We start from the raw sequence: 15,370 nt of genomic DNA, 5'->3' as shown, positions 1-15,370 counted from the left end.
TTATTCAATCTGAATGAGAAGAGATACAGTACAGAGATGATATTGGGATGAATTAGAGGGATGTTTTCATGAATCAGAAACTATGACTATTTGTTTTGAATCTACTGTGTGCAGGGCTGGCGTTATCCTTTTGGGGGCCGTAAGAATGGACCCCCCCCATGTGAGCTTACAGGGCAGATCAACAGGCACAACCAACGGACAGGGTGAGGGGTGGCGAACTTGACAACGACTTGCGAGCGGTGGGTTCCGAACAACAATGACAAAAAATGTACACAAAAAATATACATTTTGGGAGAAATTATACCACTACCTAAAAGGGCACTTTGGAGACTGGAAGGGCAAAAGGGCAGGTAGAGCCCTATCTGAGTGCCTGGATAGCTGACCAGACTAACTACCAATCTAAAACATTTTGCTGACATGGCTAATTGAGTGTCTGTCATTGACTGACATAACAAGAGGAAAACTGCTGATGCACAATCACATTTCAAAATTGCACCTGGTGTATTCTACTATTCTTACTCTCAATAGTAATTTGAGACCCGACTGAGTCCCCCCCAAAAAACTGCTTATGTCGCTTATGTCTGGAACCGGTACTGTGTGTGTGTGTGTGTGTGTGTGTGGTGTTCAAAGATGAACAAATAGTCTATGATAAGGATAAAGGATACCTTTTATGAAGTCCATACAAACATACTACCATAACTGTCTGAAATCTAAATTTGCACATACTGGTAGCTTACTTGTGTAACCCACTCCCCCATTACCCCCTCATCCCCTCGGGTCAGCAGCAGGAAGTGTCATGCCACTGTCATTAGGCCTACTACAAATAGAAACAGTTCCTTTAAATAATATAATATAATAATATATGCCATTTAGCAGACGCTTTTTATCCAAAGCGACTTACAGTCATGTGTGCATACATTCTACGTATGGGTGGTCCCAGGGATCGAACCCACTACCCTGGCGTTACAAGCGCCATGCTCTACCAACTGAGCTACAGAAAAGGATCTTCAAGTGATTTCTACCAAGTAGAGTGAACGCCTTCACATGATCATTTAAATAACCCATTGATAACGACAGTGAAAATATGATTTCACTGTCCATCATAGAGAGATACAGTATAAGACGGTGTTTCTGTGAGGGCGAGAGGGCTTTTGTCCAAATTGACTTTTTGAAGCAGGTTTAGTTGAATTTATGCAGCAGGTTAGGATAATTAACATAGCAGGTTGGAATAATTAACATAGCAGGTTAGAATAATTAGGTAAAGGTTATGAAAGGGTTAGGGTTGGCTAAAATGAAGGAAAAAATGAAAAAAACAAGCTGTATCCCATCTAGAGAGAGAGCAAGTAGGCATACATATTCCGGTTTTACATTTTGTCCAAAGTGATGAAAGTAGCCTGGCCTAGGCTACACTAGGAGTCATAACAGATCGAGGGCATCGACATCATAAATAGACCAAATTTGAAGCCATCGTATTTCCAAGATCTGCTATTCTCTACTTGTTATATTTTATCCTTTTATATATCACTGCAACCCCCCATTTCACTAGAAGAATAGAACGCTTTGGCTACAATTTCTGAATATTGAAAACTGAACTATCTTACTGATAGCCCCATAAATAAACTTCTTCATACCGAGAGAAATGGGAAAGATTATGCGCGATGTTGTGTCATCACAATCACAGAAGACTGACGCATTCCTTGGCTCAGCCGAAAAAAAAACAGTGATATAAATCAGGCTACTGTTACCGGGCGGCTGCCCGTTAGGCTACCGGGTGACCCCGGACGACCTCAATCACCGTTTCCCATTTATTTTGTTACACAGCTTGCGCTGTATTAAATGAACATCTTCTGACGATCAGCCCGACCGCGACTTAGATGGGGAGTCCCTATATTCCATGTATAGAACAACCCCCCACCCGTCTCCTGGCGCTGTCCAATCCGGTCCCTTGAGCTACATTGACGAGGGTGCTGTGTAAAATATGATCATATATATACGCCCAGACCCACCCTTGATGCTCTGAGTCTCCTCCAAGCTTACGCGGGAACTGTCTGCCTGTATTACCGGTAAAGTAGCTAACTCATTTACTATCTGCTAAAATGGCACCCAAGAAGGACGCTAAGGCGGCACCCGCCAAGAAAGCCGAACCGGCAAAGGCAGCTGCACCCGCACCCGAGCCTGAGGTGGTGGCCGCCCCCCCTGCACTCGACTTGTCCACAGTCAAGGTAACTATGTTCTGTATTTCCCTACCTCCTCTAGCCTTTGCCCTGCACACTCCCTCTATCCCTCTAGCCTGGCTTCTTTGTCTGTCTGCAAAATAAAAGTTTGAATGATTATTTCCTGAGTCACAACATAATGTAAATAGTTAGGCTACAAAGCTTTATTATTTGCTATGGTCCTTTAGTTTTTCCGTTGTATATGTTCCGTGGTATTTGGCCTGGTTGGTTTATTGCAGTGTGTTTTGCTGAAGTTAGGTACAAGTTAGGGAATGGTTGTCAGTGAAGGGTCATTCTCGATACATGCTGATGCCACAATCATATAGGCCTAGGCTGCACATGTATACGAGAATGTGAAACTATTCAGTTTAAATGTGAAAGACTGCCTATCTATTTGTGTGCGGTTTGGATATCATAGGCAACTGTTAGGCTACTTATTATGTTTGATGAGTAGCCCTAGGGTACCTATTTCAATTTATGGGGTTACCACAGATCTGGAATAGCTTTACTGAAAGTGGTGTTGTATTTGGATAAAAAATTAGGTTGGGATTATTTTGTCATGTATTTTCCATACTGTAGCCTATTGACAAGCGATAGCGAAATGGCAAGAGCACGCTTGGACCCACGTACCTAGTTCTGAAGCAGAATTGAAAGTGTCAAAACATCAGCACCTCGGATAGCTCCGGAGAGACGCTGCTCGCTCAACTAAACCACGCCCCATATGTCCATCGGCTTCCTTGATAGGCTGAAGGAGTTTGTGACAAGGTGAAACTGCAATGGAACTTGTCACCAAATGTGGACATGTTAAAGTATCTAAAGATGGACCTCCAAGATCGAGTGCCATCGTAAGAGTATAGCTGTGGAGCTAATTTTGTCTCGAGGATTGATAGGGGGTCGTGTTTCTTCCGTGATTGATGAGGTGATGGGAGAAAAACGTTTTACCTTTTTTCTTTTTTTCTTGCTTATCTGATGTGGTGGTTTTGTTGTATATGCCCCATTTTGAATCCAACTGTCAAAATAAAGATCCAAATGATAAAGTAGGCTACAATACAACCAGTATTGGTCCATTATACATAATAAAAAGAGATATATGCTTATTAGGCTATATCTACCTTCTTCACGTTCTCATTTGCAAACTGACTGTCTAATTTGCTCTACACTGTGAGGAGTCTGGAGAAAATCCACAGCTACATAATCACTTAAAAGTTGTACCTGTTTGCTCTTAAGGTAGTGAGCCTCTTGTGTATGGCCCAGGCCTACCCCAACAGTCCACGTCCTTACAGTTTAGGTAGTGAGCCTCTTGTGTATGGCCCAGGCCTACCCCAACAGTCCACGTCCTTACAGTTTAGGTAGTATGAGACCTACAGTAAAACTGCAAGACTATTGCTCCCAAAACCTCATCCCCTTCTTATGGCACTCCGATTCATTAGTGTTTGAGATGGACTGTAAAATAGTAAGGAGTCGTCCCAAACACCCTGCAAGTCATTATCTGGGCATGGAAGTGGTCTAGGTGGAGGTAGCCTACTACACGGTAGTCTTGTGGTACCAAGACTCTCATTCCAGAATCAGGCTTAGGAGAGAAACTGTTCTGGGGTGAAATAGAAAGGCTGTAGTCGAGGCTACTCAACAATTCCCCTAGACAGTGTAACAGCAGGGTTTATATCCATAGAAGGTCTCAGATCTGATAGCAGACAGGGGCTACGGTAAAATTGTGCCTAAATGGAATTACTTCATTGGCTGTAAATGTTTGAAAGTGGGCCCCACTTTCTTTCAATGTTCTGACTGTTGTTCTTTGCTGCCCTCTATAGGTGGAGTTCACTCCCGACCAGCAGGAGGGTAAGTTCACCAAACCAAATTACTAAAGGCCAGTTTCTCGGACACAGATTAAGCCTAGTCCCAGTCTAAAAACCATGATCAATGGAGATTCTCAGTTGAAAGTGTTGCTTAGGCCAAGACTAGGCTAAATCTGTGTCCTGTAAAAAATTATAATAATAATAGATATCAGATCTCACTATCAAAACGTAATCAGTAACAACACTGTAAAACAGATCATTATCACTGCACCTTCGCAGACCTGTGTTCAAATACTATTTTAAATCATTTCAAATACTTTATCTGAGCTGGATTGAGCTTGCCTGGTTTAATGGACCAATAGAATAATTGCAGAACTGAAATCTGAAAACCTTGCTCACCTGGCACCCCAGGCAGGCTAGAGCAAACATTTAAAGTATTTGAACAATTTATAGTAGTACTGCACCTCTGACTCCTAATAAAACAACACTAAAATAAATCCACTCTAGGTCCTTTTAAAACATGGATTAGCTGCCACTCCGATTTATATCTCAATGTTAGCCTACTATTACTAAACCCGGACTAAGTAGTGTTTACAAAGATAACAAATTCAAAGATGGGTGAAAAAATGCAATAGCACTATTTCAGCTAGTCTTACTTCTGATCTGACTAAACCAAATAACTTGTGACATTAAACAACCTCTGGAGTGCATTTACAATGTAATATTTCCTATAGAGGTGAACATTCTCAAATTACATGCACCTGAAGCCATTTTCAATACATTTTCCAAAATTACAGTGGTCAGCCTCTAAGGTTCTTTGGACATGGTTGACCCCTCCTTATGAACCTTAATGCAAAAGCATAATGGCTAAATGAACACTGATCAAAAATAATTATACATTAGCAAGTTTATATGAACAAACAAGAAAACTATTCAATTAAATCGAAAATATGTCTGGACCACAGATTAGGACACCACTTGACCTGTTATAAAATGTTCCAATCTATCACAATGAGTCATAATGTTATAACATGAAGTCTAATTCGCTGCTGTCAAAGTGAACCGATAGTAGGGGATGATATGCTAGTATTACATAGTATTCCTTGAACACATTCACTGATTGACAACATCATGTGGACAGATAAGTGGCAAAGGTCTTTAAAGTTGTTGGGGAATATGGAACATCTAAAACATCTTTATCCGTAGGCCTAATAACACACATAGGAATCCCATTTTTAACTCTATTCTTGTAGACATTCTAAATGTCAAACAATTAAACGCATTCCATATCTTATATTGTCACCCTTTGATAAAGTCTAGCTCATTACGAGCAAGCAGTAGGCCGCACAGTCATCGTGCCAGCCGGGAGTTGTTTAAGCCGCGGTCAACATTCTCTTGGTTTATTCATGTCAGTCCACTCACAGCATTGCCTTCTAAAGGAGCGGAGCTCATATTCTCTCTTCAGTATCGATTCCAAGTCGGCTCCTGGTCGGCGAGAGAGGGAGAGAGAGAGAGAGAGAGAGAGAGAATTGGCGAGGGCACTAGAACAGTCTGCAGCACCCGGCCTCACCCTACTAGAATCTGAAGTCAAATGTCTACTGTTTTCTGTTGATCTGGTGCTTCTGTCCCCAACCAAGGAGGGCCTACAGCAGCACCTATATCTTCTGCACAGATGGTGTCAGACCTGGTCCCTGACAGTAAATCTCAGTAAAACAAAAATAATGGTGTTCCAAAAAAGGCCCAGTTGCCAAGACCACAAATACAAATTCCATCTAGATACCGTTTCCCTAAAGCACACAAAAAACTATACATACATTTGCCTTAACATCGGCGCCACAGGTAACTTCCACAAAGCTGTGAACGATCTGATAGACAAGGCAAGAAGGGTCTTCTACACCATCAAAAGGAACATAACATTCGACATAGCAATTAGGATCTGGCTAAAAATACTTGAATCCCAAAAACTATACATACCTTGGCCTTAACATCGGGGCCACAGGTAACTTCTGCAAAGCTGTTAACGATCAGATAGACAAGGCAAAAAGGGTCTTCTGTGCCAGAGAGTACACAGTGGCAGAATACCTGACCATAGTGACTGACCCAAAGTTAAGGAAAGCTTTGACTTGGTCCAGACTCAGTGAGCATAGCCTTGCTATTGAGAGGTGCCGCCATAGGCAGACCTGGCATCCAAGAGAAGACAGGCTACATGCACACTGCCCGCAGAATGAGGTGAAAACTGAGCTGCACTTCTTAAGCTCCTGCCAAATGTATGACCATATTAGAGACACATATTTCCCTCAGATTACACAGATCCACAAAGAATTCGAAAACAAATTCAATTTTTGATGTTGATGAACTCCCATATCTTTTGGGTAGAGTACCACAGTGTGCATCACAGCAGCAAGATTTGTGACCTGTTGCCCCCCCCCAAAAAGATTAACCAGTGAAGAACAAGCACTTTTGTAAATTCAACCCATGAAATACGTGCAACCCTCATGAAATAGATATGGTACTGTTTTAAGAAACTTCATATTCATCATCTCCAGCACCTCCTCAACATCAACATATGTGAAAATTGCACATTTCTATGTTTTGTAATACAAAAGATAAGAGGAAGATAGTGTAAGTGTTTCCAGTGACATCATTGGTGTGCATCATGTGATTTTAACCAGCCTACTAATTAGTTGATGATGTCATTGGAAACACTTATCTTCCTCTATTTTTATTACTACATAACATAGAAAACACACCATTTTCACACGTTGGGGTGGTACGGAAAATGATGAATATGAAGTTGAACAATGTAGAAATGTCCCTTTAAGTTTAACACTGTTCCAGTGTCTATATGCTGGGTTAAGTGTGGAAGACACATTTCAGTTGAATGCATTCAGTTGTACAACTGACTAGGTATCTTTCCTTTCCTTTATATGGGTCCACAGACTCAACACTTTCAATGTTGATTAAACACTCTGTGTTAATTATTTTGTGTATTTTTAACACTGGAGAATTTGCAGTGCGGACAATTAAAGGTAAAATATGTATATATATATATATATATAAACAGATGGTAATTCTACTTCAAGTTACAAAATTATAATGGATAGGGCGAAGCTCTCATCATTCAATTGAGATATTCACAATAATCCCTGCAGCAACAAAAAACCACCAAAGTGGTGTGCATGTTCATTTCATAGATCTCTTGGTATGTTATCATAGCTTCTGTTGGCCACTAGCCCAGGCATTCTGAGGGTAATAAAACACTTCCTCTCTCTCATCCCTCTCTCTTCCTCTCTCTCTCTCTCTCTCTCTCTCTCTCTCTCTCTCTCTCTCTCTCTCTCTCTCTCTCTCTCTCTCTCTCTCTCTCTCTCTCTCTCCTCTCACCTCACCTCACCACAGACTACAAGGAGGCTTTCGGTCTCTTCGACAGGGTGGGTGACGCAAAGGTGGCTTACAACCAGGTCGCTGATATCATGCGCGCCCTGGGACAGAACCCCACCAACAAGGAGGTGCGCAAAGTCCTGGGCAACCCTTCCGATGAGGGTAAGGCACACACACACGCACACACACATGCGCAAAGTGATACAAGGACACACAAGCACAGGCACACACACAAACACATGGAAACAGTACACACACACACACACACACACGTTCCTTAATACTGACTCTGTGTACACTATTCTCTCCACTTTAGACCCTCAGTCCTTCATAGTTGAATTTGTCCTAATATAACACACTAGGGGGGAGGACATTTACACATAAGTGACCACACCTTGGCATTTGTCTGCTCCCTTTTATACTACATTGTAACAATTCAGCACCTGTCATGATGGACATATCCCTCCATTGGTGGTGTAGCTGAGTTGCTGCAAGAGGCCTTTGAAGTATTTTGGGTTACAAAGCCTGACATTGTGTTTTTCTGTTATTTCACTATGTATGTGTCTACAAATGCATTGTATGTAGTTATATTTTGACACACACACACACGGGCATTTTCAATGGTAAATCTGTGTGTACAGGAGCTAGTATTATTATTTATTATTAGGAGTAGTGTACTGTATGGTAAGGGCCAGGGTGAAGTTGCCCCATACACACTGATCTGGAGTCAATTTAGCATATTCCCGACTAATGGTTAAGGTTAGGATTAGGAGAGGGAAAAGCTGATCATAGATCTGTGCCTAGGGGAAATTTCACCTCGGAGCATACTGTATACTTCTAATGCATTTCCTCTCACTCTGGCTGCCCACAGACATGGCCGGCAAGAGATTAGAGTTCGAGGCCTTCCTCCCCATGCTCCAGCACATCGTCAATGACCCAAACAAGGGAACCTTCGATGACTACGTTGAAGGTCTGCGCGTCTTTGACAAGGAGGGCAATGGCACCGTGATGGGGGCTGAGCTGCGTATTGTCCTTGGAACACTGGGTAAGTGGCCGCCCAGGCTTAGTTGTAACATGACGTGTGTGTGTGTGTGTGTGTGTGTGTGTGTGTGTGTGTGTGTGTGTGTGTGTGTGTGTGTGTGTGTGTGTGTGTGTGTGTGTGCGTGCGTGCGTGCGTGCGTGCGTGCGTGCGTGCGTGCGTGCGTGCGTGCGCGCGCGCGTGTGTGTGTGTGTGTTTGACACCAGACCAACTGATGACCTGGCCTCTCTCACCTCTCCCTCCCTCTAGGTGAGAAGATGACCGAGGCTGAGATTGATGCCCTCATGCAGGGACAGGAGGACGAGAACGGCAGTATCAACTTTGAAGGTAAGCCTTCAACTCTTCTAAGTCTTAGGTCACGTCCCAAATGGTACCCATTTTCGTAGTGCTAAGGCAATATGCAAAGTGCAAATATTGCCATTAACCTCATTATAATCTGTCAGCGTGATTTGATTTGAAACTTGTCTTCAACAATGTGCATTTTAAAAGTAGGTGACTATTTATGTATTGCTCAGTTGACTAAACTCTAATTAAGTTTTAACTTTTTATCAAGCAGATTGTTGATAAAAAGTAAAAAAATTAAATCACATTTTTATGCACTTATCTCTCTATGCATATTCTGACCTTGAATTTCAGTATGAGAATAGCATGCTATTCGCCCGCTGTTCATTTGGGGTGGAGATGAAAGAAATGACAGTGTGGCGAATACAGTCATATTCTGACCTTGACTTAATTCCCTCATAATTCCACCACCTTCACACGCGATGAATAAGGTCGAGAAACGGTTCAAATAAATGGAACAGCATAGAATGTAAAATGCTTGGTAACAATTTACTTGACACCCAGCGTCATAACACGTTATGAATGACATGGTCATAACCATGTCATAAGATGTCATAACGGCTGACATAACGTGTCATAACCTGTTATAATATGGTCATAACCATGTCATAAGATGTCATAACGGCTGACATAACGTGACATAACCTGTTATAATATGGTCATAACCATGTCATAAGATGTCAGAACGGCTGACATAACGTGTCATAACCTGTTATAATATGGTCATAACCATGTCATAAGATGTCAGAACGGCTGACATAACGTGTCATAACCTGTTATAATATGGTCATAACACTGTCATGACACATATATGTACACACATATATTGCATTATTTTAGGACTGGTTATGGCACCTACATAAGAGTATGAAATCCCACATGACCTACCATACAAGGAAAAACATTCCATTACACCATAAACATACTGTTCACATGTAGGCTATGTTGTATTTTTTACTTTCTTTGTTGACCATATTACATTTTCTTTGTAATTGCGACGCACACATTGATGTCAGTCATGCACCTACCCCAGTGCTCTGTTGCTGACACCGTATTGTTGACTGGTGATTAATATAAGGGCATGAACATGACAGGCCTATCTGCCTTATATGATTTAGATGGTCATAATGCTTCATGACAGTGTCATGAACTGTATTTCCTACAAGTTATTTCAAATATGATGGAAAAAAAAGAATTACAACAGAGCCCCACCTGCCCTGAATGACGGGTTGCCACTTATAGTGGATCATATCAGGCTAACTTATTACAAGTCCTGCAATAACTTGGGACATGTATCATATTTGAATCATTATGGAACGCAGACCGTAGGTAGCAGTTGAAACCTGGAGCCTGGCACACAGTTCATCACATGATCACTGAGGATTATTAGGGGAGATTTATAGGACTACTGTTCAACTGCTATTGTATACTTTTCTCTCCTTCCAATATTTCATGGATTGAACTTTCTGGATGAATCAAATCACTGTCTTTTTTTTCTTTTTTTTAACCTTTATTTAACTACTTTATCTAACTCAGTTAAGAACAATTTAATAATTACAATGATGGCCTACCCCGACCAAACCCTAACCCGGATGACGCTGGGCCAATTGTGCGCTGCCCTATGGGACTCCCAGTCATGGCCGGTTGTGATACAGCCTTGAATTGAACTAGGGTCTGTAGTGACGCCCTCTAGCACTGAGATGCAGTGCCTTAGACCACTGTGCCACTTTTGTGCATGTATGATTCACACATACTTTCCTAACTCTAAAATGTGCCTAAATAATTGACAAGATTGGAGTTTTTTTTAAAAATAAATCTACCAGTTGGTGCTGAAACAGAGACATATATGCATATATTTAGATGGATTTATTTCATTGATCCCTATATTCTGAACCAGTTCTCTCAATTTATTTATTCCCTTCAATCTGTCGACAAAATTGGAATTAAAGGGACACCGTAATTAAAGGGATGGCTTAAGATACATGTACTGTAAGCCCTATTGAATGTAAATTCCACAAATACATCAGTTATTCAGTATGCTCAAGGTAGACACACCTGTAGAGTGAATACCAACTACTGAGAAGTGGGTAGGAAAGGCGTATATGTCCTACGTCTCAATCGGGCCCATAGGGACGAGGGTCCAATTTGAGAAGCAAAGATTGTCTTACATCATACAGGTCTTATGATATATTGCACATACATAAGAGCCACATTTCAGATTATACGGTAGGTCTAGATTTGTATGATGTTTTTGTTTTTAATTTAGATCAAATGCTTCACTAGCTCACTCCTCTTTCTCTCCTTTTTAATTCCCCTGTGACCCTCTTCCTACCTCCTCCTCACCCCTCCCTCCCTTCCTCTCCTCTCCCTCCCTCCCTTCCTCTCCCCTACCTCATCCTCCCTCTACCTCCCCTCACACCTCCCTCACTCTCCTTCCACACCCCTCCACCTCCCCTCACTCCTCCCTCCCCCTCACCCCTACAGCCTTTGTCAAGCACATCATGTCTATTTAAGGATCCTCCGGCTGCAGTGGCTAACGAGGAAGCTAACGTGTTATCTGCAGACCCAATGGTGTCAGGACATCCAGTCCCCACTGTTAGTCAACAACCACCTGAGGAACAGACAGGGGGATAAAGGACTATGAGATGTCATTTCTAAACCGTTACTTTTTTTTTCATTATTTTTCTTGGTCTGACTCCGACCTTCGACTCTCTACTCTCTATTCTCCTCCATTAGAAGCTGTCCTTTCTTTTCAACCACCAAACAGCAGATGCTCTTGTTGTCTTGTCCCCCGCCATCTTGGCGGGGTATCCCTCTCCACCGTGGGTCGGTGAAGGAAAGGGGGTAGGGAGGGGCTACCCATTCCATCCCCTACTTGCTGCCTGGATTGGGCCAGTAGAGGTGACTGGCTTTGCTCTAGACTGGCCATCAAAACTCACTCTCCCCTATGTCTTAATTAATTTTTCTCCTCCGCTATTTCACAAAATAAACTTTTCAAAAACCTCCCGGTGTCGCGGCTCTTATTCTTTGCTCTGCGGGAGAGTGCCAAGAGTGAGACTGTGTCCCAAATGGCACTCTAATCCCTATATAGTGCACTAGTTTTGACTAGAGCCCAATAGGGTGCCATTTGGGACTCATCCTTAGTGTAGCTATAGGGGAGAAGTTAAAACAGACAAACACTGGTGGTGGCCCAGCAGTCTAAATGTTAATATTCTTGTTGCCTCTGAAAGAATGATTAAAATATTTTAAAAACATGCTTGAATCTCTTTCCTTAAGTATAGATCCCCCACACAACATTATAGGTGGTAACCATAATCTCCAAAAAGTTTGGATATACTCAAGACGTGTTTTTCAGTGTTTTTATTGTCTTTAATTGTTAAGAGCATTTTGTTATCAGTATCATATCAACAGGAGAAAAACTGCGTACATCTACTTTTAATTACAATTACAGTTACTATAGGTTGGGGTAGAGGTTAGGGGATCAGGGATTAGGGGGTAGGGGATAGGGGGGTGCAGAAACAACACAGAAGCAAACATTAATACTAAAAGAAGGAGGAATAAATACCACAAAATAGCGACAGAAAAAATATAGAGGAACACTTTATCAAACAGATGCAACATGACTTGTTGAGTTTCCTTTTTTTAAAGATTGTTTTTATGAAATGTAGTTTTTATTTATTTTCCCCCTTTCTTTTCCCCCCCTAAATGTTTTACACAAAACAAACCTAGCATCCAGAAGTGAACCGTAGGGACACAGGGTCCAGAGTTCCACAGCTGCTTTGTAAATGTCATCTTTAAATAATAGCTTCATCTACAATATGGTTCAGACAACTGCAAGCCCTCGTGAGTTCAATCTCAGACTGCTCTGAGAGCCTTGGGGAGTTCATCGAACACTATGGACTAAAATATCTTACAGCCATCCAATGCCTATTGCTAGCATGGTGAATGGATTGTGATCACAGCTTCTGTGAGCTCCTAGCTATATCATCGTTTCTTTTGAACTGAGATATTTGAGATGAGAATCAAAGCAGCATCCTCTTAAACTAAACTAGGACTGGTTAAGCAGCCTTTTAGTAGAACAGCTCCCAGAGAGAGTAGCATTGGTTAGTTCTCTGCAATTAAAGTAAGCCTGGTCCGAGCCAGAACGGCCCATAGGGGCAGGAGCTTATCTCCTGTTTCTGTAATGGGAGGCAGCTTGATGTACAACTACTGTACGCCACCAGGACAGGGCGCTAGTCATTTGCAGGGCCGTTAGTACTCTGTTGCAGGCCTGGAAGATGTACTCCTTAGCAATACCAGCACAGTTGTCTGAAGTCAACTTCAACAAGCATAACATACTAGTCAACTAATATCTACAAAAACATGAAGTGTTAATTTTTCTATCCAACGTTTAAGGAAATAACTTACTAAAATCCTTTTATTTGAACTAGAAAATAGCCTCTTTTTGTAACTAGAATCAATACATGCTCATCATACCATTCATTATCTAGTTATTGAAATAATGCCATTTTTCAGGTATAAGATACTTATAGGACTAATCACTTTTTTAAATTGTTTTTCGAAGAGATGTTGTTGAAGACAAAGAGCTGGTATATTTATACATATTTTCAATATACTGTTTATATATTTATTATATATTGGATCTGGGACTAGCTGCAAGGATGCTTGATGTATGGTAAATGTTGAGTCTGGCGTCCATGCACTTTACTGAGCAAAACAAGACGTGCTGGCGGCATTGGCATGGGTAGAGTACTGTATGGGCATGGCCACGTGGCTTCCTACTTAGTGTAAGAAAAGGCTGCTCCTAAGAACTGAACAGAGACCAGCCCACCCTATACCTGGCCCATACCCAGATTATGTTGTGCAAAGAGCTACAGCTGATCTTGAGTCAGTGCTTGGACACTATCAATCTATCTTTACGCAGCATTAAAAAAAATACACCAGATAAAAGATGGAGAAAAAAAGTACAAGTACTTGGAATGGAAATATCAACAAACAATTGACCAAAAGTACTTTCTAAATAGTCTCTAGTTCCATAAGGGTTGTTGTTTTTTCTTAATTTGTCTTGTTGACATAGGGTGGGGTAGGCAGCTCCATCAGGCGGTGAGTATGAAGCTGCTGCAGGATGGGGAGGTGTCTGGGCATCTGGGCTGGGGTTGACAGGAGGCCTGGGACAGGGTGAGGGAGCCTGGGTGGTTGAACTGAAGGCAAGATGGGAAGAGGGTGTCCAGGGCCTGGGATGGACGGGAGACAGGTTGGGTTCACGATGTTCAGGGCCTGTAATGGACTGGAGGCAGGATGGGTTCAGGGTGTTCAGGGCCTGTAATGGACTGGAGGCAGGGTGGGTTCAGGGTGTTCAGGGCCTGTAATGGACTGGAGGCAGGGTTGGTTCAGGGTGTCCAGGGCCTGGAATGGACGGACGGCAGGGTGGGTTCAGGGTGTTCAGGGCCTGGAATGGACGGAAGGCAGGGTGGGTTCAGGGTGTTCAGGGCCTGGAATAGACAGAAGGCAGGATGGAGTCAGGGTGTCCATGGCCTGGGATGCATGGGGGGCATGGTGGGGTGAGGGTGTCCATGGCCTGGGATGGATGGGAGGCATGGTGGGGTGAGGGTGTTTGAGATGGACCGCATGGCAGGTAGCAGGGAAGGATAGAGGCTGGATGGAGGCACAGAGAAGGTTTCCGGGGGGCAGAGTGGGGTTGAGGCAGAGTGAGGTTGAGGCAGGGTGGAGTTGAGGCAGGGTTGAGGCAGAGATTTGTGTGGGCTGTTTGATACCCGAGGCTGGGGGTGGACTGGAGGGAGATTGGAGGCTGGGTGGAGTCATGATGAGGGAACTTGGGCTGGACTAGAAGCAAGTGAGGGAGTCCAAGGCTTGGGGTCAGGTTGAACTTGAGGCAAGTTGAGGGGTTCAGGACTGGAGGCCGGGGGAAGGTGTCCGGAGCTGGGGTGGACTGGAGGCAGGGGGAAGGTGTCCGGAGCTGGGGTGGACTGGAGGCAGGGGGAAGGTGTCCGGAGCTGGGGTGGACTGGAGGCAGGGGGAAGGTGTCCGGAGCTGGGGTGGACTGGAGGCAGGGGGAAGGTGTCCGGAGCTGGGGTGGACTGGAGGCAGGGGAAGGTGTCCGGAGCTGGGGTGGACTGGAGGCCGGGGGAAGGTGTCCGGAGCTGGGGTGGACTGGAGGCAGGGGGAAGGTGTCCGGAGCTGGGGTGGACTGGAGGCAGGGGGAAGGTGTCCGGAGCTGGGGTGGACTGGAGGCAGGGGAAGGTGTCCGGAGCTGGGGTGGACTGGAGGCAGGGGGAAGGTGTCCGGAGCTGGGGTGGACTGGAGGCAGGGGGAAGGTCAAGAGATCTGGTGCCTGGGCTGGGGGGGTCAAGGCGCTCACAAGCCCTGCTTGGCCAGGGCGGCGGTGACGTCTTCAGCTAGAGTGGCTAGCTGTGGAGACTCCAGCAAGTTGATGCTGCCAGAGGAGGACAGGTGGCTGTCGCGGTGGGGGGACACAGTCCCTGACATGCCCATTTCCGGAGACTGGGTCACAATGATCTCCGCCCCGTGGTCCACCCGGGCCTTGGCCATATCACGGAACAACAGCTTGTGGCTTTCGATCTATA

At 43.7% G+C, this 15,370-nt stretch overlaps 2 protein-coding genes and 1 long non-coding RNA gene across 26 annotated transcripts in view; 2 read left to right on the top strand and 1 right to left on the bottom strand.

The window, feature by feature from the left end:
• The first annotated feature begins 2,011 nt into the window (after positions 1-2,011).
• Positions 2,012-11,768, top strand: LOC118386326 (myosin light chain 1, skeletal muscle isoform-like). Its single transcript, XM_035773997.2, has 6 exons — positions 2,012-2,222; positions 4,022-4,049; positions 7,403-7,546; positions 8,256-8,429; positions 8,673-8,750; positions 11,250-11,768. The coding sequence occupies exons 1-6, from the start codon at positions 2,097-2,099 to the stop codon at positions 11,276-11,278; spliced, it is 579 nt and encodes a 192-aa protein (XP_035629890.1). The 5' UTR covers positions 2,012-2,096; the 3' UTR covers positions 11,279-11,768.
• A 342-nt stretch (positions 11,769-12,110) lies between these two features.
• Positions 12,111-15,370, bottom strand: part of LOC118385851 (microtubule-associated protein 2-like) — a 170,954-nt gene continuing 167,694 nt past the window's right edge. For 18 of the 23 annotated variants that reach the window (XM_052522665.1, XM_052522666.1, XM_052522664.1 and 15 more), the window contains one exon: positions 15,012-15,365. In XM_052522665.1, the coding sequence (XP_052378625.1) occupies positions 15,141-15,365 (225 nt within the window). In that variant the 3' untranslated portion in view covers positions 15,012-15,140. Of the gene's footprint in view, positions 14,258-15,011; positions 15,366-15,370 lie in introns of those variants that run through there. The other 5 variants (XM_052522674.1, XM_052522678.1, XM_052522676.1 and 2 more) reach the window with 3 other exon arrangements.
• Positions 14,419-15,364, top strand: LOC127931133 (uncharacterized). Of its 2 annotated transcripts, none has more exons than XR_008139888.1 (3): positions 14,419-14,843; positions 14,917-14,990; positions 15,027-15,364. It is a non-coding gene; the product is annotated as an uncharacterized LOC127931133 (long non-coding RNA). The 2 variants fall into 2 exon arrangements; XR_008139887.1 differs by having other exon boundaries at positions 14,880-14,990.

This window comes from Oncorhynchus keta, chromosome 7 (genome assembly GCF_023373465.1).
Source record: "Oncorhynchus keta strain PuntledgeMale-10-30-2019 chromosome 7, Oket_V2, whole genome shotgun sequence".
NCBI classification, from domain to species: domain Eukaryota; kingdom Metazoa; phylum Chordata; class Actinopteri; order Salmoniformes; family Salmonidae; genus Oncorhynchus; species Oncorhynchus keta.
This window is presented reverse-complemented; position numbering and strand designations above follow the sequence as displayed.

Excerpts from the sequence above, each read along its gene's own strand:
- LOC118386326 (XM_035773997.2), top strand. The coding sequence starts at position 2,097 with ATGGCACCCAAGAAGGACGCTAAGGCGGCACCCGCCAAGAAAGCCGAA. Across the intron at positions 4,050-7,402 it reads CACTCCCGACCAGCAGGAGG|ACTACAAGGAGGCTTTCGGT; the intron begins GTAAGTTCACCA and ends ACCTCACCACAG. Across the intron at positions 8,430-8,672 it reads TATTGTCCTTGGAACACTGG|GTGAGAAGATGACCGAGGCT; the intron begins GTAAGTGGCCGC and ends CCCTCCCTCTAG.